General features: G+C 43.9%; 1 protein-coding gene across 1 annotated transcript in view; it reads left to right on the forward strand.

The window, feature by feature from the left end:
- The first annotated feature begins 1,872 nt into the window (after nt 1–1,872).
- The window catches only part of pnp4a (purine nucleoside phosphorylase 4a), a 107,801-nt gene continuing 84,398 nt past the window's right edge, over nt 1,873–25,275 (forward strand). The window contains exons 1-2 of the mRNA XM_035388826.1: nt 1,873–2,009; nt 7,125–7,254. Coding sequence (XP_035244717.1) covers nt 2,009; nt 7,125–7,254 — 131 coding nt within the window. The 5' untranslated portion in view covers nt 1,873–2,008. The remainder of the gene's footprint in view (nt 2,010–7,124; nt 7,255–25,275) is intronic.

Raw genomic sequence — 25,275 nt, forward strand, 5'->3', positions numbered from 1 at the left:
TGTGTCTGGCAGTGACATGCAGTCTCTTTCCTGTGAACCTCAGACTGACTGCTCTCTAAAGAAGGACCAGAGTTTCACTTACAACTTTCATTTTAACATGAAGACATTTGCCTAACTTTTGAACATGAGCAAGCGTGATACAACTATAGGCTCATTAATAAAATTTACATTTAAATTTACACTACACTTTAACATAATTATATGTTACGTTACATCGTAATGCAATTACGCTATGTTGCATTGCAATGTAATTACATTGAATTGAGATTCTGTTTTTGAAGGTCTATCTGTACTACAACATAAAAATGATGGCCTCCAATTTAATCCTCCAACAAAAATAAACAAGAAATATATCTAAGAGTAATTAAGTCCCTATGAGCCTTTTTCATGTAGTATTGCTTTTTTCCTGCAATGGAAATATTTGGCTTAATTGCAGTTTCAAGCTGAGCAAACACAATTCTTTTCACTCTTATTTGGAAACACCTCTACTCTTCCTTTCAAATGATAAAATCATACGTACTAAAAATGTTTACGATCATATAACAAGCACACATACAGTGCAATAGCTAGGCTTGATGCTGTGCACTGTGCCCAACCAAACACTTTCTCCAGGTTTATAATTGCTTTTTTTCCTCAGGGAAACACCATTGAAGCCTTGTGAGTCACACAAATAAAGACACCATTTAAACCCTTTATGAGAGAGAGATACCACACAAACATGCGCTGTAACATAGTAAATGGCAGTGCCCTGTATGATCACATGCTGTCATGTAATGCATTTCAGTGTTTATTCAGTGTGTCCTTTTAAAATGTTCTATTGGTTACTGCAGAATTCAGAATGGTAAATAAAATAATGATTACCTCTGTTGTGAATGTTTAGCTTTGTTCGGTTCTCAGGGGCCAGTTCATTTTTGTTATATGTACCTTTATTACATTTAAAATGAAATAAATGTTGTGTGTGTATTTACAACAGTTCCCAGTAAACAGCTGTAGAACAGCTCACCAGTGATGTTGCAAATCATGATGATTTGTTTGCTAACAAGTGATAGTTGCTGTTAATTTACTATATGTATCACAGTACATAAATACTGTAGCCTGATACTGAAAATATCAAATCAACATATTATTCAACATAATTAGCTATCAAGTTAAGTTGCAAGATATTGCAGTTAGGCCTGGCAGCTGCAGGCGTTATGGCCAAATTACTGTGTTGATCACCCTTCTACTTTTAAATTACATGGAGCACATCCATATTAGTTTCAGAAATACAAAAATGTGGGATTTCCAAATACTGATACTCCGCCTGAAAATGAACTGGCATGCACAGCATCATTTACCGCACTTACGCTTTACCACGGTGTTGGTTTGATGTGTCACTCAGTAAAAATGGTAAGTAGCATGGTAAAACCCCCATTTTCCAGATCACGTGACATTTAGCTTTGTTGCAGCTCAGTGATGTCAATGGTCCTTTTGTGTTCATAAAGGCAGTTACTCACCAGAGTGGGAAACCTGATGAGACTAGGCAGTCATGCGTAAATTACGGAGATGCATAATTAAGGTGACACGTCACAATGAGCCATTCCAAATCAAAGCCACGTGCCTTAGGCCAGGGTGAGCGTAGTTTTTGTGAGCTCAACCAAACGCGCTCCGGTCAAAGGTAAATAAGTTTAATGTTGTTTCTTAAATGAATGAAACGGTTTAAATATTTAGATAAACCTGATTTCACTCTGCATCATATGATCAATATTATCATTATTTTATTAATATGGCCTTGGAAATAATGGGCAAAATGTTGCCATGCATTACTAATGATCAGAAATTATTCAACCCTCGATCTGACTATCCCTAAATGAAACCACAAGGCCACAAGAATCCAAATCGCCTTTACTATTAAACCAGTCAAAAGGTGTCTGTTTAGCCTGCGAATCCTGTGAGCCGGATAAAAATGCGAAATTAATGGGAAAGACAGCACAGACTGCGTGTCCGTGCGCTTGGTTCACCTAATCAAAGTAAGTGAGAATATGGTTTTTAAATCGAATGTTTGGGTCATTAATGGAGTCTGAACCCATGACCCATATTTTGGGGTATTGTATTGTTTACATCTTACCCTCCTTTGATTTGGCATATTGGAGCTGACCCGCGTCTTTCTGGTGGCATGGGATTTCACTGTTGTGTGAAGATAAAAATGAGATGGATGGATGGCTTTAAAAGAAGAGCTCCAACAAACTTCGGTGTTTAAAAAAACATTTATTTTACAGAGAGAAAACACTCGTACAGTTCAATATCAAACAGTGGAAATCTCTCTGCGTAATCGGTAAATTACTTTGACTTTTACCTCCTGAAGGCGCAGCAGAAATTTTTGTTTTAGTTTTAGTCTAGTTTTGTAGAAATGCGTGCTTCTAGACAGCCGGTAGCCTACAGCTTCTCCAGTGTGCACCTCTAAGCTCGATGACACAACAGAGAGAAAGGGGTGCTCTAATGTGAACATGCACGCCAGCGTGAAGGATTATGCGAATGTTTGCGCCCAGGTTACATCGGATAATAAATAAATAAGTGCGGAGCTTTGTGCTGGGAGCTGCTGGCTGGCGGGCCCGCGCGCTCGGCACAGGGATTTGAGGTTGTGTTTGTAACAGATTGCCTCTGGGCTCCCCGCTGTGTGGGTGCAGCTGCCGCGGACGGCGCGTTTGGCTCGGCTTACCCTTCATCAGTGGACCGGGGAGGGCTGTCTCTCTTTCTCCTCTTCTGCAGCAAAACAGCATGACGGACAGCTGACTGCCAGTGACAAAAAAAGGCAAAAGACATGGGGGGTCTTTTTTTTCTGAACCCCCTCCCCCCGACCCGCTCTTTGCCGTCATGTACGCTATTCAGTGCGGTTCCCATTGCAGCTGTCACACTGCAGCAGAAATACAGACTGAAATCAGTTTGTTTGCATATATACATATTGCCAAACACCAGACAACATGAGAGATAATGCGCAGGCCAAACTAGAAGGCACCCAAGTGTCAGCTGCGCCCTCCTGCTGAGCTGCTAAAATGATATGCAGCGTCCGGACCTCAAAAGATCTGCGCAACAGATAGACTGGCACATTGTATTTAGTTCTGATTCCCCGGGAAGCAGCAAACTGTGTGATCGCAGTGATCCCAGAGAAGAGCCATTCTAGATGTAGCCTACGGAGTCTGCCTGGCGGAGCTGGTCTCCAACCCCAGGCTATACCGGCCCATACTCAAGCTAAATCAGGCCCAGGCTAAAACAGGATCAGAAGATCAGCTGAGTTTAAGCGGCTGTCAAAGTTCATTCCAGACCTACCTTGGAGAATGAGGTATAGTTTTTTTTAGCTAATAAAAATTTGCAGTGAACCAGGGGTTGAAACTTTCCCCCAGTTTTTCTCTTGATGAGCAAGTCTCCAATTTCAGTCCGTTTGGGGAAAATGGTAGCAGGGGATACAGTGGAACCTTTTATCTTGTCTCAGCTTGCATTGTATGCCAGTTTATTCATGTGTATAAAACTGAAGCAAGAATACGCAGTTAAATGAAAGTCAGATGCGTTTAGCAATTGCATTGAAAATAAATTCCTTTTAACATACTGTTATTGGGTATGTATATAAATGTGCCAGAATACATGTATAGCATTGCTAAATTGAAATACATTTCAATTTTAACATAGTACAGACACGTGCTGCACACACATTCATATATACTGGCTCTGGGCATGTCTTAAGGTTGTGGGTGTGTGCTAAACCTTCAGTATTACTGGGGCAGGGACAGCTGTGACAACCTTACACTCAACCCACATCCAGCACAGAAGAAATTGTGCATGAAATTGGTTACGAAACGTAGGCTGGAACACACCCATTTCAGCTCCATTTTGCTTGGTCTGCAAAAATCTGCCTGTAGTTTAATCTCATATAAATATACTGTTGATGCAACATCAGCCTGCATTTGCTCATGTCCTCTATTTAAATTACTTTTTTGAGGGAATGACAAATTCTTTCATGAAAGTTATGTTCTTGGGGTCTGCAAAGCACTTGTAGTTTTTTTCAATATATATATACAATAAGAATATAAAAAATTGTGATGTCACTGGCAGTGGAGTTGTGATGGCGGCCTGCTGAACCCCAGTATGGGCGGAGCCACTGTGCATTGTGCTCACTGCCCCACTCACAGAGGGGAGAACAAAGCCTTTTGATTGGCTCATAGGACCAAGTGATTAGGATCTCCTCTGTGCATGTGCAGAAGAGGCAGTCCCTTTTGGGGGGGACTTGGGGGGCTGGAGCCCTTAGCCTCTTAACCCTATGATGACCAAGTGCTCCTCTGAGCTAGACTTTTAAAATTACTTTTAAATCTGAGGTCACCTCTTTGTTCAAAATAAAATTATTGCCATCAGGAATTAGTGATAGTGGTCTCTTGTCACTGCTGCATTGAGGCAGGGTTTGCAGATGCATGCTTTTGTTCACAATGTACACATTACAGGTCTTAATGGGTCCAAAAAGTTGCATGTAACCCAAATTCAACTCGCAGACTTCCCACACGAACTTGAACACACTCACAGATTAATTTTCAAATGACAGACACCCAAACCTGACCAGACCCTCTGACAACCAGATCCAAATCCAAACTGATGACTGGATCAACCTCACAAATAGCCAGATCCATTCATTTACAGATTCGGCCAGGTCTATACATGGTCCAATCCCAGACACAATATGCCAAGCGGCAACAAATAATTTCACGCACGACTCGAGTTTGAACGTTACAGGCTGCTACATTTTGCTCCACCATTTTTTCCCCCCATTCTTGTCCACAATGAACGAAAACTACTAATTAACTGCTGGCTATTGCTGGCCATAGGCATACTCTCCCACATCTAATTAGAGTTTTATTTAGAAAAATAATGGTTTTTCGGGGGGACTGTGATGCCCTGGAGTGTATATATGGCTCATAAGTAGCCTAAATAACATTAATCAATTAAGATAGTAATATTGTCTCCATTTATTTTTTTTTTGCTAGATTAGCAATTTCTCTGCACGATTAGTACAACTGAGATGAGGCTTATAGCTAGGCTTATTGTAGATGTGTTATTCAGTATGGATGGAGGCACAGTTAGCTGACTATATATGGCTTTTGCTGCTGTTCACTTAGCTGTGGCAAGAGGAGTACCATGTATGTGGAATAGCCTATTTTAGCTCACTAATGTATGCTAGCTATATTTTAAAAAAATCATTATGTTTGTTCCAGCCTGGTCTAGGTCAGACTGTAACAATGAATAAAGATAAGGATAATAAAAAGGAAATGAGTAATGGAAATGGATATTGCAAATAGGCAAGCAACTCTGCTTCCTAACTACCTAACCAAAAACAATTAACCAGCCTATCTAGTCTTTGAAAGTTGCCAGGTATGGTATGGCTTTAAACACTGAGCTTTGGATCACCGAGTCTGGGACAGAGATCATAAATCATAATTAACTTAGAAAGATTTGCCAATAACAAGTATTTGTTTGCCTAAGTGCAAATTAGGCCTACGACAGAACCTTTCTTTTCATCCCAGACAGTACTTCCAGACAGTTCCTACAGTTTTAAGATGCACATACACACACACCGATCAGCCACAACATTAAAACCACCTGCCTAATATTGTGTAGGTCCCCCTCATGCTGCCAAAACAGCTCTGACCCGTCGAGAGTTTTAATAATCATTTGGAAACAATTCACCTTCTAACAATATCTTACCTTTTTATAGCCCTGTAGCAACTAATAATGTAATAAACTACCAATAGTGTAATAACTCCCAACAATGTAATCCATTTCAAAGTTTTTATGTAATAAAAACCAATAATGTAATAAGTAGTTGTAGTAGTAGTGTACTTTATTGATCCCCGGGGGCAATTTGCACTGTTGCAGATTCAAAGACAACAAAGTAACACAATCAGATACAAATTTACAGTAGATACAAAATATCAGATACAAATATACAGTAGATACAAAAATACAGTACAGAAAAAAAAAAATACAGAATTCCAAATATACCAGAGGACACCGTCAGAGGTGGAGTCCATGCCTCGACGGGTCAGAGCTGTTTTTGCGGCACGAGGGGGACCTACAGAATATTTGGTAGGTGGTTTTAGTGTTGTGGCTGATCGGTGTATGTATGTGTCACATAAAAAACTTCTACTATAAACACCCTTATGCCTTCAATTGTTTGCATTTTGCTAAGCTATACTATTTGTACCTTTTTAACTACTGTGCTTTAAAAACAGTCTACGGTATATTGACTAAATATCGATGGAACTTCAGAATTATAAACTAGCAACATACAGCAACAGAGACCTTTGGCTGGCAGGCGTTCTAAGTGTACAGTAATAGTTTACTAGGAAGCAACAAAGCACTCCATCAGCCCCTCCTCTCAGTGCTGAGGAACTACAGTTTCTGCCTCCATTTAACAAACCAGCACGTCTTCCACACTTTGCAGTTAAAAAGGGCGAAGTTGTATTTTTAAAGAGATTTACACTGCTGAACCCAGGAAGAAGGTGTTTGGGGAAAAAATATTTTAAAATGATTTCTGCATGGCTGTTAGGGGCAGAAATGTTCATGGGGGACGCAACTACCTACACTAAAAAAGGAAGAGAAATACTCTCCCTCTTCTGTTGCAGACAAAAGACCCACCTCTTGGATTCAAGAATTAATTTTGAAATTCAGCTGGCATCTTCCTATTCCCACTCTTCCTATTCCCTTTTTATGTAGTTAACTACTCCAGGATTGTTATTGCACAATTTATGGTTTTAACTAGATATATTGTTGCTAGCTAGCTATAGAAATCCATGATTTGTTTAGTATTTTGCTTTGTTATTTATATTACATGTAGTACCTTAATAATGTTGAGCGTACATTCGCTGGTGTATTGCTTACATAGATAATTCACTGTGGATTAGTGTCTGCTATCTGAATGTAGTGTAATGTTCTCCAATTACTCCAATAACTCTACAACTCTTTTAACACTGATTGAGTTTGAGATGTGCTTTTAATTAACCAATAAATACACTTTAGCTAATAATTGAATTGACTTGGCTTTAACACGATACTGTACATTACAATGTTTTATCCGATGTGTTTTCCGTTTGAATTTTATCCAGTGCCCTGCCTGCACCCTGTTGTGCTGTACCTTCAGAGGAGAGGAGGAAGACGCAGAGAGAGAGAGTCGGTTGACGGAGCCGACCGGAGCGCACACACCACGTTCAGCAGCTGGATCCAGCACCACTGCAGGTGACATCTCAGCAGCCAGTCAGTGGCCTTTCTTTCATTAAGGCATCTGTTTTTAATTTCTATACATTTGTCATGAAACCGACAATAAACGAGCCTTGCTTTCAGTTGGCGTACTACGTTTTAAAATGTAATGCTATTCCTAAAATAGCCTACGTCTGCACGAGGTAAAACTCGCAAAACTATTTTTTCAGTTGCGTAACTTTGCAGTAGAACCAGGACAGAATTGCCTTTATAAAATTAAGAAACTAAATTCGAGCAAACACAAAAACGTCCTTTTGGCGTCTAAATCTGGTTGTTTTGTACAAGTGCTACAACCTAGTGTATACCAAAGCTTTTGTAAAGTATACCAAAACAACAATATATCGCAACTACATGAAGCATTTAAGTATGTATCATAAGTTGATCAATATAATGAGCTATGAACAAACTGTCAGAGCCCCTTCCCAGCAGGCCTTGAATCTCCTGCCTTTTAAGGTTCCTGGACCCACTATTTCCTATATCTAGACCAGTGGTTCTTAACCTGGGTTCGGTCGAACCCTAGGGGTTCGGTGAGTCGGTCTCAGGGGTTCGGTGGAGCCTCCGCCGCAGAGGTCCACCCCTCAGTCTAGTCTGCATTATTACACTATTTTTTACTAAAGAAGGGTTCGGTGAATGAGCATATGAAACTGGTGGGGTTCGGTGCCTCCAACAAGGTTAAGAACCACTGATCTAGACTTAAGAATTATGTTGCAGTACTCGTCTATCTTGGATCATTATTTTAAAATCCACTCTTCCCATGAGCCAAAGGGACCCAGTTATTCTCTTACCCTCTCTTCTTCTTTAGAGCACTGAATTATTGACTGGCATAAATACTCCTGGAATTTTCGTACTAAGCTAGAACACCACTGGCCACTTCCTGAATACTAAACTCCTGTATTGATATAAAATCCTTTTTTTAATGTGTGGAATTCACAGTGCTCCTGTTTCCCAGCAGGGTCTGGTCTCTGTTTATTTTTACCTCAGCATCCATCACAGTTGGCACAAGGCCTCTAGTATGGATGCATTTGTAAAGCCCGACTCTACTGTCAGCTCTGGCACTGGCAGACATGAAACAGGGAGAGAGTAAGGAGCAGAGCAGTAGCAGTGTTCCTCTCCAGCGGTTCATTGGCCGTTGCGGGTCACATGACACCCTGCCCTTACTCCATTTATCTTGGTGAGTCTGAGGTGGACATAAGGCCACGAACATAAGGTTTACACCACAAACAGATGCCAGATGACAAAAAGAAATCAAATAAAAAGATTTTTTTTTACTCTAATCCCTCATACTAAGTGCATATCACAAGCTTTGACCCGGTTTCAGATGCAAAGCGCTTATGTTCTTATAGTTATTCTTTCACATGCTGAGATATGAATATTCTGTGTTTCGATTGGTTTAAATCAGAGCAAAATCCCGTTATGTTGCGGTTGAGAGTAATGCGTGTCGTCGGGGTGACCATCAGGTCAGCGTTCTCGTGTAGAAATAATTTTGGCTGCAACACTACTGCGTTAACACGTTCTTTGTTATCCTTTGATTGAAAGTGCATCACTTCACAGAGCACCTGAGAGGATGAGGTCAGAGAATACGAATAAAGTGTTTTTTGCCTGACAGTATACGTGCATACGTGCATGTATGTATGTGTGTGTATGTGCATGCATGTATGTACAGTATGTATGTATGTGTGCGTGCATGTATGTATGCATGTGTGTGTGTATATATGTATATGTGTGCATGTGTGTATGCATGTGTATGTGTATGTGTATATGTGTGCATGCATGTATGTACAGGACATGGTATGTGGCCACCTGACATCCAACATCTCAAAACAAAAGTATGGGCATTAATATGGAGTTGGTCCACCCTTTACTGCTATAACAACCTCCACTCTCCTGGGAAGGCTTTATACTAGATGTTGGAGAATTGCTGTAGGGATTTGCTTCCATTCAGCCAGAAAAGTATTAGTGAGGTCGGGCACTGATTGGGCGATTAGGCCTGGCTCGCAGTTGGCTTTCCAACTGATCCCAAAAGTGTTGGATGGGGTTGATGTCAGGGCTCTGTGCAGGCCAGTCAAGTTCTTCCACACCATTCTTGACAAAACCATTTCTATATGGACCTCACTGTGTGCCCAGTAGCATTGTCATGCTGAAACAGGAAAGGGCCTTTCCCCAAACTGTTGGGGAAGCACAGAATCATCTAGAAAGTGATTGTATGCTGTAGCATTAAAATTTGCTTTCACGGGAACTTGAAACCATGAAAATCAGCCCCAGACCAAGGGCTGGCCAGATACTTTTGGTCATATAGTGTATGTATGTATGTATGTATGTATATGTGTAAATGTGTGTATATGTGCATGCATGTACAGCACAGTCCATAAGTATTTGAACAGTTACACAAATGTAGTTGTTTTTGCTCTGTACTCCAGCACTTTGGGTTTGAAATGAAACTATGAATATGAGGCTAAACTGCAGACTGTCAGCTTTAGTTTATTGGGTGAACTGTGCAGGAATTGCGGTCCTTTTTATACATAGTCCCCCCATTTTAGGGGACCAAGAGTAATCGGACAAGTGGCTGCTCAGCTGTTTCTTGGCTAGCTATGTGTCATTGCATCCTTAGTTTATGCACAAGAATGGTAACAAATGGCCTATAGTTTATTCTTGGTGTGGCATTTGCATTTGGAGTGTGTTGTTGCTGTCTCTCAACATAAGGATCAAAGACGTGTCAATGCCAGTAAAGCAGGCTATCATGAGACTGAAAAACAACAAAAACTGTGTCACTGTCCAAATACTTATGGACTGCACCGTATGCCTGCCTGCCTGCATGTGTGTATGCGTGCTTATGTATGCATGTGTGTGCACATAGATCAGTGAGCTGGATATATATATATAGATCAGCAGTTGTGTTTTAAGAAATGAATATATTGAAGATGTATTGAGGTTAATCTGTCCTTCCTGTAAAAGCGGTGTAACCTGCTGGGAGAGATAAAATGCCCATGGAAGATGAAATGAGGGTAGGCAATGAAACATATTCGAGAGCTTGGCTTACGTAACCAAACGGGCGCTCTGGCTTCCTGCTCTACATACGGTACAGCAAATCCTGTTTCCTGCGCTCTTTGGAACGCAACTCTTTGGTGAAATGAAACCAGCAGCAGCTGGAAATGCGAAGGGAGGAGATTCAGGTTCCATTTTTAAAGGGTTTAAACTCGGCTTAGTCCTCTCTAGACCCCACACTTTAACACACTTTAAACCCATTGAAAGGGGATTGGGGGTAGGGGGGCAAATCCACTGGAAAACACGCGATTAAGCTGGAATCAACAGAGGCTCAGCAGAAACAACTGGTGGATTTGGAGTGGGTGGGTGCGAGTGGGTAGAAGGAAACCCAACCAAAAAGAAAATTAACCAAATTCTGAAATTAATTTGCAAGAAGTTGAAATGAGCATCACACAGCTTCCATCTCTTATGATAATTGTACATACTGTATATATAGTGCATATGTGAACAGCCTGGAGCAGTCCTCGTCTGTAACTGATTGAGTGAGTGACTGACTTACTCACCATTGTTGAAACACTCATGGGCAGCTAGTAATGCCCCATGCTTCTATGTGAACCACCATCAAATGGCAGAAGCCTACTGCTATTGTGTGCAAGAGTATTTCAAAGTGTTCAAAGGCACAGAAAATCCGCAAGGAAAAGTTGGATTGCAAAAAGCCAAATACCTCCAATAAAGCTATCGGCAACTTGAAAATATACAGTATAACTGTATCAGTGATATCATGCTAATAATTGAATTAATCAACTTCAGACTGTAAGATGAGAAAACATACGGCCAAGTTACATGAAATTATTTCGTGAACATTGGGTAGCATTGCATTGGAATAGAGCTTGTTTAATTTGTGTGAGCTAAGATATTTTTTTGTATGTATGGAAACCTGTGGGAAAACAAGAGCACTGCATCATTAATGGCCAGAAAGATGAACCCTTCAGTTTCTGGGAGAGATTGTCCCCCTGGTAGTACCCAGGGCCTGGCTAAGCAATTGCATAGTCTAGTTTAAAATAATGTATTGTTAAATATATTTCACAGTCATTAAATATGTTGCAATATATCCATCTCTATTCCATTTTCAAAAATGATCATATCGAGTTACACAATAAGTCTGCAGTTATAGAAATGGATGATACTGAAAATGTATTGAAATACTATATATAAGTTGTATAGTGTAATACAAAATATATGGCAAAGTATGCAAATTATTTCTTCTTTCAGATGTTACTTTGCAGTGAAATGTATTTGTCATATAATTAAAAAAGTCAACCTATTTATAATATATTGCGGTATAACACATTTCCATAATGTTGCGCTGCATCCAGCCTGTGAAGACGTGGACGCGGTGCAGAAGTGCGCCGTCTGGCTGGCGGTAAAGGATGGAGGTCGGGGGCAGGCGGAGCCGTGGGGGGCCGGTGTCGGGGGGGCAGAAGAGCTCCCCGCGTTATCTGGCATCTCGGGGAGCTGGAACACGTTACGCGCTACGCCTGAGCGGCGAGCCGCGACCTACTAAAGCAGCGCGTGCAGCAGCCAGGTGGGAAGGATGTGTGGGCGAGGGCTGGCTCTCCCCCCCCCCCAGAGCGTGCGTCAGCGAGGGGCCGTCGCTCGGCTTCCTGTCTGCCACCGTCTCCGGGGGGACGGGCACAAGCTGCCGAAACGTTCGCTCAGTCGTTACGCCCAGCGCTTATGTCTGAATTGCTGGCCTGAATACACTTCAGGAAAGCGCATACACGATGCGTTCAGATTAATATGAAGTGAGGCTGAGCAGGAAAGAGGTAGTTATTACTTTAGCAGGTGGGTAAGGTTGTGTGCCGACTCCACTGGCTCACTGACTAATTGACTCATTCGCAAAGTACTTCATAAACTTTATTTCTCACAAAGCAGTATCCTTGATCCAGTAAAATGTGTTTTTGAATGCAGTTGGCTAACCTGCCGGGTTATGTTGTCTGCATATGCTAGTCTATGTATCTCCATTATCTTTTTCATGTGCTGTATTATTTAGCCTAATTAAATGACACACATTACACTTATTTTGATGCTTTTTTGTATATGACCATTATATCTCCAAATGAAATTCACAGCTACGACTTTGACTGAAAGTAAACCAAGCACCTGAATGTCAGGAAATTCATTTTCTCAATCACTTTGGCATAAATTTCACCATTCAAAACTCACAAATCTCAAAACTGATTATACTGTATATGTAGCACATTTCCTTTTAAGACGTCTTTCACCTAACCATCACTCATGCGAAATGAACATTTATTGTGAAATGCCACATGAACCTGGGTTTAATCACAAACGCACACATCAAGGATAATTTCACAGTTAAGTAATTATGTCAGTCAGTTTACCTAAGAGCAGAAAAAGCTTAAGCCATCTTTCAAAATGGCTGTTTCTGTAGTGATGAATAGAAAACAGCCTAGGGCAATAGATTGCATCACTTAAATTACACTTTCATCTTTTGTATGTAAGCAAGTGATAATTGAAGACATCTTTCACATCAGAATTATTGAGGCAGTGACAAACCATTAATCCAAATCATTTAATGTATATACTGTGCTCTGTAATTTCCCTAATTGCGGAACTAGTTTAACTATAATAGTATGCAATTACTGTAAATCGGAAAAATAAATAATAAATCAAAGGGTCCAAAATAAAAATAGCAGATCTGAACATCATTTGAATGTTGGCACTTTCGCAGACAGAGATTACTCCTTTGCATTGGGCCCATTTTCTGCATTTTGCCAGAAGTTCTCATTGTGGCCACTTGTGCAGCTCTTTGAAGGGCCCCTGTCCTTGTGCAGCTCTTTGAAGGGCCCTTGTCCTTGCACACCTATTTGAAGGGCCCTTGTCCTTATGCACCTCTTTGAAGGGCCCTTGTACTTGTGCACCTTTTTGAAGGGCTCCTGTCCTTATGCACCTCTTTGAAGGGCCCTTGTCCTTGCACACCTATTTGAAGGGCCCTTGTCCTTATGCACCTCTTTGAAGGGCCCTTGTACTTGTGCACCTTTTTGAAGGGCTCCTGTCCTTGTGCATCTCTTTGAAGGCCCTTGTCCTCCCCTTTGAGCACCATATTGTCTACTTCTGTGACCATGTTCATGGCCAACTCTCTGAGGGGCCCTGTCTTCCTCCAGCTTCTTGACCTCGGCCTCTCCCTGGTTGCACATGGGTACTTTACACAAGAGTTCACTGCTATACCTGTTTATGTTGTCTCCAATTAAGGGTACATAAATTAATTATCAGTAGTGTGTATTGATAATTATTACTGGGCTATATATAGAAGGACATTTGAGCAAAGAAACTCTGGATCCGTAATCTAAGATGCTTTGTTATGATTGTGCATTGAAGCAGGTGTTGCAGGTTTGAATCTGCACTCTAAACATTTTCTGCTGTGTTTCCAGTTTTCAGTACACCTCACTTCATAATTTTGTCTAGTTACTGTACAATATATGAAAAAGAAAGGATCACTATTCTCTTTTACAAAGGAATTATTTTTAAAAAGAATTAAAAGGAAAAACTGCTCATTTTTAGAGATTGATTACAGTGTAGTTTGCTGCAAGACAATTTTGTGTTTTATCAAAACAGATCAATTCATTTATTCTATCAAATCACTGTACTGTCAACTGCAATATTATAGTCAAATGGTTGATGGAATACCATCATAGATCATGCACAGTTATTTCAGGCCGAAGAAATGGTTGAGCGATTATCAGTAAAGTACCCGTTTCATTAAGTTTGATACCTTTTATCATTAAATAAATGAAATAATATTTTTTTAAATGTGTTTTGTGTTTACTCAGCTTCCCTGTGTCTAATATCACATTTTGTCTAAAGATCCGAAACCATTCAGTGTAACAAGTACGCAATAATGAAGGAAATCAGGATACTTTTTCACAACACTGTATGTCATAGTGAAACTGTACACTTTAATTTGAACTTGTATTTCAAAAATAACAATTTTTATTTTATTGTAGATTTGTGTGTTAAATTTGAACAACAGTATAATGCGCTCAGAAATTTTAACATTATCCATTTTTAACAACCAGTTTTGCGGTTTGCATTGAGTGCGCACTAGTGAAATTTGGGCCAACTCTGTTTCTATTTCCATGCTATGGTGAAGATTGCTCTCACATGCAAAAAAAATGTTTGGTGGCAAGCATCCTTTATTTTTTACTTTTACATTTTTACTTTTTCTAAAACCACTTTGAATCAATCAGTCAATCAATCAAAACTGACTGTGCACTGCTTAGTAAAGGAGTTGTTACAGACTGCATTATGGTGAAGCCGTGGACATTTTAATGGAATTGAAAAAGAAGAGCAATGACATGTGTATGTTTGGAGAGAATATTGGAGTGAGAGTTAAACAGGCCCATCAATCACGCAGACACATGAATAACAGACTTTGTTAGCATGTCTGACACATGAAGAGCAGTCTCAGGCACCAAATTATTTAAATGAAACCAGCCTGTTTCCTATAGTGCACACTCAGTACCAGCCTGTCTGTAGGTGAATGGGCCCTATAGTGCACACTCAGTACCAGCCTGTCTGTAGGTGAATGGGCCCTATAGTGCACACTCCGTACCAGCCTGTCTGTAGGTGAATGGGCCCTATAGTGTACACTCAGTACCAGCATGTCTGTAGGTGAATGGGCCCTATAGTGTACACTCAGTACCAGCCTGTCTGTAGGTGAATGGGCCCTATAGTGCACACTCAGTACCAGCCTGTCTGTAGGTGAATGGGCCCTATAGTGCACACTCAGTACCAGCCTGTCTGTAGGTGAATGGGCCCTATAGTGTACACTCAGTACCAGCCTGTCTGTAGGTGAATGGGCCCTATAGTGCACACTCAGCACCAGCATGTCTGTAGGTGAATGGGACCTTATAGTGCACACTCAGTACCAGCCTGTCTGTAGGTGAATGGGCCCTATAGTGCACACTCAGTACCAGCATGTCTGTAGGTGAATGGGACCTTATAGTGAACACTCAGTACCAGCCTGTCTGTAGGTGAATGTGCCCTATAGTGTACACTCCATACTAGCCTGTCTGTAGGTGAATGGGCCCTATAGTGCACACTCAGTACCAGCCTGTCTGTAGGTGAATGGGCCCTATAGTGCACACTCAATACCAGCCTGTCTGTAGGTGAATGGGCCTTATAGTGCACACTGAGTACCAGCCTGTCTGTAGGTGAATGGGCCCTATAGTGCACACTCAGTACCAGCATGTCTGTAGGTGAATGGGACCTTATAGTGCACACTCAGTACTAGCATGTCTGTAGGTGAATGTGCCCTATAGTGCACACTCAGTACCAGCCTGTCTGTAGGTGAATGGGCCCTATAGTGCACACTCACAACCAGCCTGTCTGTAGGTAAATGGGCCCTATAGTCCACACTCAGTACCAGCATGTCTGTAGGTAAATGGGCCCTATAGTGTACACTCAATACCTGTTCCAGAGCTGTTGGGTTTTGACAACTTATGTGTGTGTGCATGCACTGCTTTTATCAATGGCAAAAAAAGAGTTTGTACGTGTGTGAGCATTTTTGTGTGTGTTTGGTGTGTGGATGCACATGCGTGTGTGTATGCACTCGTATGAGTGTGTGTGTGTGTGTGTGTGCAGCTGCATGTGTGCATGTGTGTATTTGTGTGTGCGTGTGTGTGTGTGCGTGTGTTTTGAAGGATGCCCTGCACATGAAGATGAAGCAAGGTCACCATGGGAAAATCTGGGTCAATGCCAGGAGCAAGCTGCCAGATTAGTTCTTTTTATCCAGCTGACATCACACTCCTGCAGACACGTACCACAGGAATACAGATGTAAAAACACAACAGCCACCTAATTTTTCTCATTTTCAGTGCGTGTGCTGTGTATCTGTGGGAATATGCTCTTTGCCACTTACCAAATGATGTATGCATTTCACTATAAACTAACAGCTACAAATTCCGTGACAAAGAGAGGGTATTTCAAAGGTATTATAGTCAGAGGAATCTGTACAAAATATTATGCGTTGCATTTAAATTTCTTCGCTCTTTTTTTCGCCGTTGATAAAAGCAGTGTCATAAAAATGTTTTGCTTTGCATTACAAATGAGGCGCGCGTTTTCTTATCTATACATAATACCACGGCCATTATCTGCATGCGGAGATGATGAAAATGCATGAGAGATGTAAATGTGCGGATCATAAAAAGGCGTTCGACGCACAGGGGCACCTCGGTCCAGATAAGAGGCAGAATTGTGTGTAAAATTGCGCGGCTCCTGATTTATTGCCGTTCATTTGGGCTCTGTCGCTCCTTTATGAATAAATATGATGCTTTTATTTATTAGGATTTACAGGACCGGCGTAACGGCGGCGTTTACGGCACGCGCAGACGCGGCGAAACCCGCGAGCCGGGCCCCGGTAATATGAAAGTGTCAATGGCGAAATTGCTTTTTTTCCAGGAAATGAAAATGGGGGGCGCGGATCACCGTGGAAACGGGCGGCGATCGCCGCGGGAGCGAGGAGCAGGAAGCCGGATGGGGAAAAATTCGGGACGCGCCGCGTCGCCGGGATGCGGACCGGGGGGCGGTCGGCTCCTCCGCCGCTGGTAAATTGAAGCTAGATTGGGGGCAGGTAACCGGTTTGACTTTGCCGCTGAATCGAAAATCAAAGCTGCGGTACGGGTAAGGACACGCGTCCCGAGACTCGCCAAGAGAGGCGTCCAGCGGGCGGCCTTGGAGGACGAGGAACCGCCGTATGCAACAGGTTGAGGTTGGCGTCGTGTGTTCTTAGGAGCGAGAGGAAGTTGAGGTTGGCACTGTGTGTTCATAGCAGAGGGAGCAGGTTGAGGTTGGCACTGTGCGTTCTTAGGAGATAGATGAGGTTGAGGTTGGCATTGTGTGTTTATAGCAGAGGGAGGTCATTCTGCAGACAGCCCGGGACCTCTGTAGCCTCCTTAAAATCTCATTATTGTCACCTTCTGGCAGCGAGTGACATCTGCTCCCCAGAACCCACCCTGCCCCCCCCCCCCCCCAACCCCCAGCAGGGACAGCCAGTCCAGATATGCCCGTCTCCAAATCTCCACCCTTCGGCAGGCATCCTCACACTACCTCCACTGTTCTCCCCCCCCCCCCCTGCCCCCTTGAGTCTTCGCGTGCTTCGGATAAAGGAGCATGCGGACGTCAGCACATATCCGCGGCTGACCTTTCCAGGCCGGACGCGCTCTCTTATTACCTGCTCTATTAGTTCTGGGAATATGGGAAGACGGAGGTCTACGCGCGGGATGACCCGCGGAGGAACGAGAGAAAGGGGGGGGGGTGGGGGGGCGGTAGGAGAAAGAGCGGGGCGCCGAGCGAACCCGCCGGAGCGGCTAGCGCTACCGCGTCCCGCGGTCCTGCGGCGCAGCGGGTTTAGCGCCCGTAAAACGCTGACTCATTAAAAGAGCGGCTGTACGTTGCTCGGTAACCGTTGGGTTGACAGAGCGAGGTGGGGTGGGGGGTGTCGGGGGGGGGGGAGAGGGGAAGGGGTGGGGGGGCGAGAGGACCGGCAGAGATGCAGAACCAGAGCGCGGGCGCGAGCGCTAGCCGAAATGACGTCTAATCGGAGCGAGCGCGGAGAGAGCCCGGGCGGGGAGCGGATTGACCGGCCTCCCTCGCCGTAATCAGATCGGCTGCTCGTCGCAGTGTAATTGGAAGCAATTAGTCCGCTTTAATTGATTCTCTTATGAGCGGGGCCGAACTGACGCAGCACTTTACTGCAGCCTAATCCCCTCCTCAGCTGCAGTCTTTAAAAAAAAGGGGAGAGGGAGAGAGAGAGAGAGAGAGAGAGAAGGGGAGGGAGAACCGCGGATAAATCACGAGACAGAGACACCCTCACGCCGTGGAGCCCGTCGCAGCTGCGCTGTAGGAACCGGCTCCCGCCAAACGTGCGCTTCTGCTCAGTGAACTGCGCAGAGCTGTACCCGGCTTCCCAAACTGCCCCTGTGACGCGGGACGGGAAACCCCACCGAGAGCTGCGCGGAAGGGGCCCGGGGCTCCGGGCGCTGGGTAGTGCACGTTCGAGGCCCAGCTGGTTCGTAAGGAGGGTGTCCGTGGGCCCCATTTTACGACACAGTAAATTGTTCAGCGTTAAACAAACTCTTACAGAGTACGCGTGTGCCCAGTTGGACTCGTATGTGCTCTGTCAGAGCAGCATCAGCGCTGGATATTGTACTGCGCATGGTCTAATGAAACAGCCCACACCGTATTCTCCCTCCTCCTCCAGCGGACGGAAAGACCCGGAACCCAACCCAACCCCCCCCCCCCCCCCCCCCCCCCACCCCACCCACCCACTCCTACTCCCACCCCCCTCCTTGGCGCCGAGCGAGGGCCCGTTGTGATTTGAGATGCAGCCATGTTCGAGACAGGGACTTCTCCTCTGACGGCGTTGGCTGCGCAGGAAAGGACCGCTGTGGCAGGAACAGGAAGCTTTGCCACTAATGAGCCACCTGGCCTGCCAATCACAGGCCTGCCTGCCTGCCTGCCTCTCCTCAGGTGTCTCTGCGAGCCGAGCAGCAGCCACAGCCGGGCGTCGCCTGCCCCTCCGCTAACACGCGCGCAGCTAGCACTTTAAAACCCCGCTAAAAATATCACCAAATTATGCACCTTTTCCACAATGTGGGAAAAAATAATCTTACATCTTCTGTTGTACTGTTTTTTTGATGTTTGTTGGTGTTTGTGTTTAGTTCACTTTGGGCCAGATTTACTAAGGAAACGTTTTCTGTATTCTGGCTCTGTTGCGGTCACAGATACCGACACCATTTTACAAAGACTGTTTCTGTTTACGCAGTCAAATGATGAAACCCACCTCATTCGCTATTTTTACGGTAAGAGACACCCATGAAAAGGATGAGAAACAATGTGGTGTGCCTAACACATCCAGATTACAAGGCGTTAAGCAATGGGTATGGGGCAACTGGGCCCTTAATTGGCCTAATTTACATAATCTCCACCTTGTTTTATCGCATTCTCTCCAGGTGTACGTGTGCGAGAACACGTTTAACTTTACATCAAAAGGAAAGTCCCAGAGTGACGTAATCCTCACAAATGACACCCTAATAGTGATTTTGACCCACGGTGACCGTTTAGTAAATCCCACGTAGATACCGCGACCTTGTAGCGACCGCTATTGCGTCGGAAAAGCGGGCGCAATCCCTTCATGTTTTATGGGCTGCACGGCACCTCAGGGCTGAGAGTAATACACACGGGAGGCATTGCTTAGACGTATAGAGCGTCTGTTAAAGGCCACTGTTTTTGTCCACCCGGCCATCATTTCTGTGGGTCTTACTTTAAGGCTGTTCTTTATTTATTTATTTATTTTTGGAAGATGTTTTTATGGGGCGACGGGTGCCCAAAATGATATGCGTGAGTGCGGCCGAGTTCAGAGAAGCAAGCCAGCCTGTGAAACATCGTCTGCGCGACGGCGAAGCGAAAAGAACGTGATTTATTTTGCTCGGCGTGGGACCTTGGTCTTCAGCCCGTAGGGCCAATCGTGTCGGTTGTACTGAGCGACCGGCAGGAGCCCGCAGGAGAGACCTTACCCTCCATTACATAAGATAGACTCCTGAGTCACTGGCGTGTGAAGCATAATAAGTCCTGCGATGTGCAGTTGGGTGGAATCTGAAATCGGTGGCACATACGCAGTGTGTAAAGAAGTATCAGGGACTGCCTCGGGGTAGCCGACGCCAGTTTAGGCTCCCCGTGGGCGCGGCTGAATCTGGTTTAGAGCCTCGAGGCAGCGCTCTCGCCCACGCAGAGACTGCGGCGATACCAGCCGAGACAGCGTCTGAAAGGTCACGGGAGATGTGAAAGTGCACGAGAAACCGCTCTGCCAGCAGCTGACGATTCCCCTGAGCTCTCCGTCCGTTCCAGCGCACCACCCCGACCAGCTAGCGTAGCCCACGCGGATGCGCCGCCGCCCGCAAGCGGCACGGGGTCACGCGCTAAAGTTTAGCGTCGTGCTAAGCCTGACAGGGACGTAGCTGCAGTCGCTTCGCAACGCATAAAAGTGTACGCTCAGATTTTTCTGGCGTCAAAAGTGACAGGGCTTACCGACGTTCGTGACTTCAGTGTCACGAAAGTGACAGAGAAAATGACATCACTGCGGTGTTACAGTGAATATCTAACACCTGGCCTTAGCTGATAGAGTGGAGAATAATCGATTACCTGCTACAAACGAGCATGACTTGTGTGCTAAGGACTGCAGTTTGCTCGAGCCAAGCATTTGAAGTTGGGCTGCACGGAAACTCTTCTAAAAGAAGCAAACGGCAGTGATGACGCCATGCACTCTGAGGGTAGTGGTTAGAGAGGCGTCGCTCACTGACGGAAGCTCCTGCACAGAGCACTCTGAACACAAACAGGACATTATCACTCACGCCATTTAAAGATTTATGTACGCTCGGTTTAATAGGATGAAATGGATGGACGCGTGTTATTTCCATTCTGCCTAATGGTCTTTGGTGAATTGTTTGTATTTTTCAAGGGGGAAAATATGCACAGTAACAACTTTAGCGGCTAGATACAGTGGGAGTTTTGTGGACACACCCCGGAGCGCTAGCCGTTTTCCAGTTTCTTTGGATTCTAGCGCCAGCGGCTCGCGAGTGTGTGTGTGTGTTTTTTATTTTCCAGGTCAGTCCATCCATGTCCGTGTAAACAGCCGAAGCAGGGAAGCGCAGCCGCTAGGGAATCCCGGGACGGGAGGTCGAGGGGTGGCTTTCACGCCCCTGATTTGCACCTCGGAAAACCGCTCCGCTCCTTCCGAGGCTATCCGCTAGCGGCTCCGCGGGCTCTTCGGCAGCCTGGACTGCCGAGTTTAACGACTCATGTTAATAACCTCTGGTGTAATTAGTTTTTTATTAATTTTTTTTGCACATTCACGGAGAAGGACGTGCCTCCGGGGGCCCGCGGATGCTGCGGGCCTCCTCTCGAGAATAAGAGGAGTCGAGTCGAAGGCTCGATGTCTGAGGGCTGACGGGGTGTCGCCGCGCCGATCCCCTAGATCCCCGTGCGAAAAGGAGGCCTCTCGCAGCTGGCGGACGTTAAGCGCGAGCCTCTGGCGAGGCCGACCAATCGCAGCAGAGAGGACACGCGCGCGTCCTTCGCTTCATTCTGCGTCAGTGCCACCAAGTTTGCGTCGCCCCTGGCAACCTAAAAGCCTGCCCTCACGAAAATGGAACATACTAAATTATATTGAAACGAAATGTGTTTTAAATATATTGCAACCCCTCAGAATATATGGACAAATGTACAAATGATTGCCTCCTTCAGATATTGCAGCACATTTTTTGAAGATACACTGCCGTGAAATATATTTATAAAAAAGCACATATTTGCAGTATATTTCAGTATATTCCATTTAAATAAGAGCTGAAGAAAGCTGCTGTGTATGTGAAAGAGCAGTGGGGTTAAAGATGGTAAGCAGTGCTCATTTTATAGTTTTTTTTCCATGCAGTAAAGTTTGTTTCAGCAGTAAAGTTTGTTTCAGCTATGTTCCCATGTGTGTTTTGGGCGGGGGGGTGTGGTGGTGAGGGTGGGGGTGTGTTCTTTAAATGGCACGTTCTCAGCACACTTTCATATCCAGTCTGACCACAAGAGCACCTGCATCCTCTGCGAAACTCCTCGCAAACGTTTCAGCAGGAGCGCTTCTGTATACGTTCTGCCGCTTTCGAGCCGTGAAAGAAAAACCGAGATAAGACGTCGACTGCAACAGTTTTTATTCCGTGATGAAGTGTCACTACACCGATATCTATACCCAAAAGGAGAACATGGCGTCTCTCGGATCTACGTACAGTATTTACAACAAAGTGCTTTCATGTCTATCTACATGCCCTGCTGTGGTCCAAACAGCAGAGCGTACTGTGCTACAAAAACATACAGCATTAATAATAGTAAAATAATGATAACCGTAGGCTGTACAGCATGAATCAAAATAAGATGGTCACATTTCAACTGTTTTCGCACAAAGAAGGAGATAAGCTTGTCTAAGTGTACAGTAAAGACTGATATAAAAATACATCATGTACAATATACAGAAACTGCAGAGCATTGTGCAGAAGCTTTAAAGTCTACACAGAAGAGGCATTCAGATGATAACATTGCCAATAATAATAATAACAATAATAATAATAATTCCTTTAACAGCTGCGTGAAACTGTTTTGCTGCTGACAGATCTTAATATTTTCGTTTCTGCCCTTCTGTGTGAGACCGTAAAAGACTACACACGCCTGAAGTAATAGTCGTACTCCAAATAAGATAATATGCAGTAATCAGATGACAAGCAAAGGGTTTAAAGGTACTCCCCTTGTCAGAGAATCGTATATTTAACAAACATGCATATCTACGCTGAACTATCAGTTTGATCAAAGTAATTTATCGTTTAACGTCCATCTATGACCATACACCAAGTTATAATTATGACTTCAGAATCAAAAGGTTTGATTCGGTACACATTTTTTGAGAATACTAGTCGCTCAGGCGCATTTGCTGTAAACTGAAATGTGAATAGCCTTGTATTGCAGTAGTAGGAAAGTACAGTGGGGAAACCGCGTGGTTCTCCTGTATGGTGTAATGAGCTGACTGGACATTCGTCGGCACATGCCTACAGCGTCCAGTTGTCCGGAACATTCCTGACACACAAAGAAGTGTACAAGTATAAACAACTCGTGGAGGTTGTACAATGTTTTCATTTTTGATCTGTATTGAAAAAACAAATATAATAAATTCAGAGCAGTTGGATTTTGACTGTTCGTAGGCTTCTCTCTGTTGCAAGACAAACCAAAAGACAAAGTCCTTTGCAAAAAAAAAGTAGGTGAAAGCAGTTGGGTCTCCATTTAGCTCTGGGGTTGGTTGGTTGGTTGGTTTTCCTTAAAGTGCAGTCCTAGAGCAGAACACTTGCTTGTGGCATAGTACATGTATATAGAAATGAGCATCAAAAGCATAGAAAATTAGACAGTTCTCATTGTGAAGACAACCCAAAAAAAGAAAGAAAAACATTCTCTGTGATGGACTCAGTCCACTGTGATAACCTGTAAACAGTGTATATATGTGAGGCATCATGGTCGGATTTTGGCTACTTCTTTGTACGCGCCGCGGTGTTCGATTGGTGACATAGTCCAGGTAGTGGTAGCGCCCTGAGGTTTCGGAGGGGGGGGGGCCCATTTGGCCCAACGCGAAGGCCGTGACTATGGGCGGGCTCCGTTTTGGTCCAGTCTGCAGGCTGCGCCTCCATTTGGCCCAATTCGGAGGCCGGGGACTGCAGACGGGGCCCCTTTCAGTGGCCCAGAGCGAGGGCCGTGGGCGCAGACAGACGTGGTGGGCACGGCTGAGCTGCTCTCACGCACCACTTGAGACGGGGGCCGTGTGAAATTGGTGGAATCTGCTTTGTCCCTGTGGTTCCAATCCCGTGACTCCTCCCCTATTCATCAGCACGGAGTTTGGAGTAGGAGGTACGAGCCAGATGGGTGGCTTTTTTTTTTTTTTTTTTTAACACAATTTAATTTATACGAAGCTTTTTGCATTTATCACACTGACAGTAATTTGCCCAAACCCATCTGTGAGTGTCTGCTCTGTTCACTGGATGCTCCCTGTAATAATATCAAACAAATAAAGACTACCCAAAAATACTTCCAAAGCAAAACTAAAAAAAGACACTTATAAAATAAATACTTTAAAATGCTGGTAATGTTTGTACACCTGCCAAGATGTCATAAACCTATTTTTTTTCGACATTTTATATAATTAAATAAATTATTTTATTTACAATTGAAAATGCACCCAAAAAGGACTGTAAAATACTGTTGTTTCAAATATTTCATCTTTTAAAAAGTGTAACCTAGCATTACGTCTTCTGTTGCTACATGGGTTTTTTAAATATACATCTAATATATAGCCATACACAACACATCTTTACAAACAACTAAATCTAATGAAAGCAGTTGCACAGTGAGCTGATTGGTTTCGTCCTGAGTCCAGTTTGAGATGTAGACTGCTGGTGTTTGGTTCTGAGTACCGCTGAGTATTGGTCGAATTGACGGCTAAACGTCAATAAAACAGCACAAAAAACCGGTTGCATCCTGTGCATGAATTTGTGGTGGCACACCTTGAGTTACTGCGCCACACAATTCTGTTTTTGCGACATTACTTTCCATCCCTGACAGCATCGTGGACAGTGAAATTGGCATTTCACCACAAAATCCATTTTTATGGTTCTTTTTCTTTTTTGGAAAAAAAGATATGTCACAGTTGTTGGTATGGCCAACGGACATTTCTTAACGAAGACGTGTAAGAGGAGGTCGGTAAAACCTGATGGAGGCTGTTTGAATGTACATGCTAATCGGGACATGCCCTCTGTCTCGCAGCTCGTGGCATAAAACAGGAAGTAGAGGTTGCCTGAAGTTCCGCGGACGTTTCAGGAGTGGACCTAAAGCTGACAGTTAAAATATTAATTTGTCATTTCTTCAAAATACTGTTCATTCGACCATTTAAAGCACAGTCCCTACGTAAAAAGGCATATTGCTTTTTTCTTCTTCTTTTTTTTTGTTACATAGTAGGCATAAAGCCATTCCAACAAACACGTGAGTTGAGTTTCTGTATTGTTTTAGAAGTGGATGAAGGCCTCGGATTTGTGTTCTCAGATCTGGGTGTAAATATGACCTCTCCTGCCCATATTTGCCCTTTTCCTGATCCTCAAACGGAAGTTACCTGAAAGAGCTGGTGTGGCATGGTGACAATGTCAAGAATAGCTTGTGGACAAGGTTAAAAAATACGAATAAATAGTCCATGCTCCACAGACAACATTATCGTCAGAAATTTGCCAAGAACCCTGGCACAGAAAGTTGAATAAGACGGTTTTGGTCGTTAGATAAACAGTCAGTTTGTGGGTTTGCTTTTAGGCTTGTCGGCCTGTTCCTGCTGAGTGAATCTGGTGTTCCGGTGGCCGGTAACAGTCGTTAATGCAATCG

This window comes from Anguilla anguilla, chromosome 13 (assembly GCF_013347855.1).
Source record: "Anguilla anguilla isolate fAngAng1 chromosome 13, fAngAng1.pri, whole genome shotgun sequence".
Taxonomy (NCBI): domain Eukaryota; kingdom Metazoa; phylum Chordata; class Actinopteri; order Anguilliformes; family Anguillidae; genus Anguilla; species Anguilla anguilla.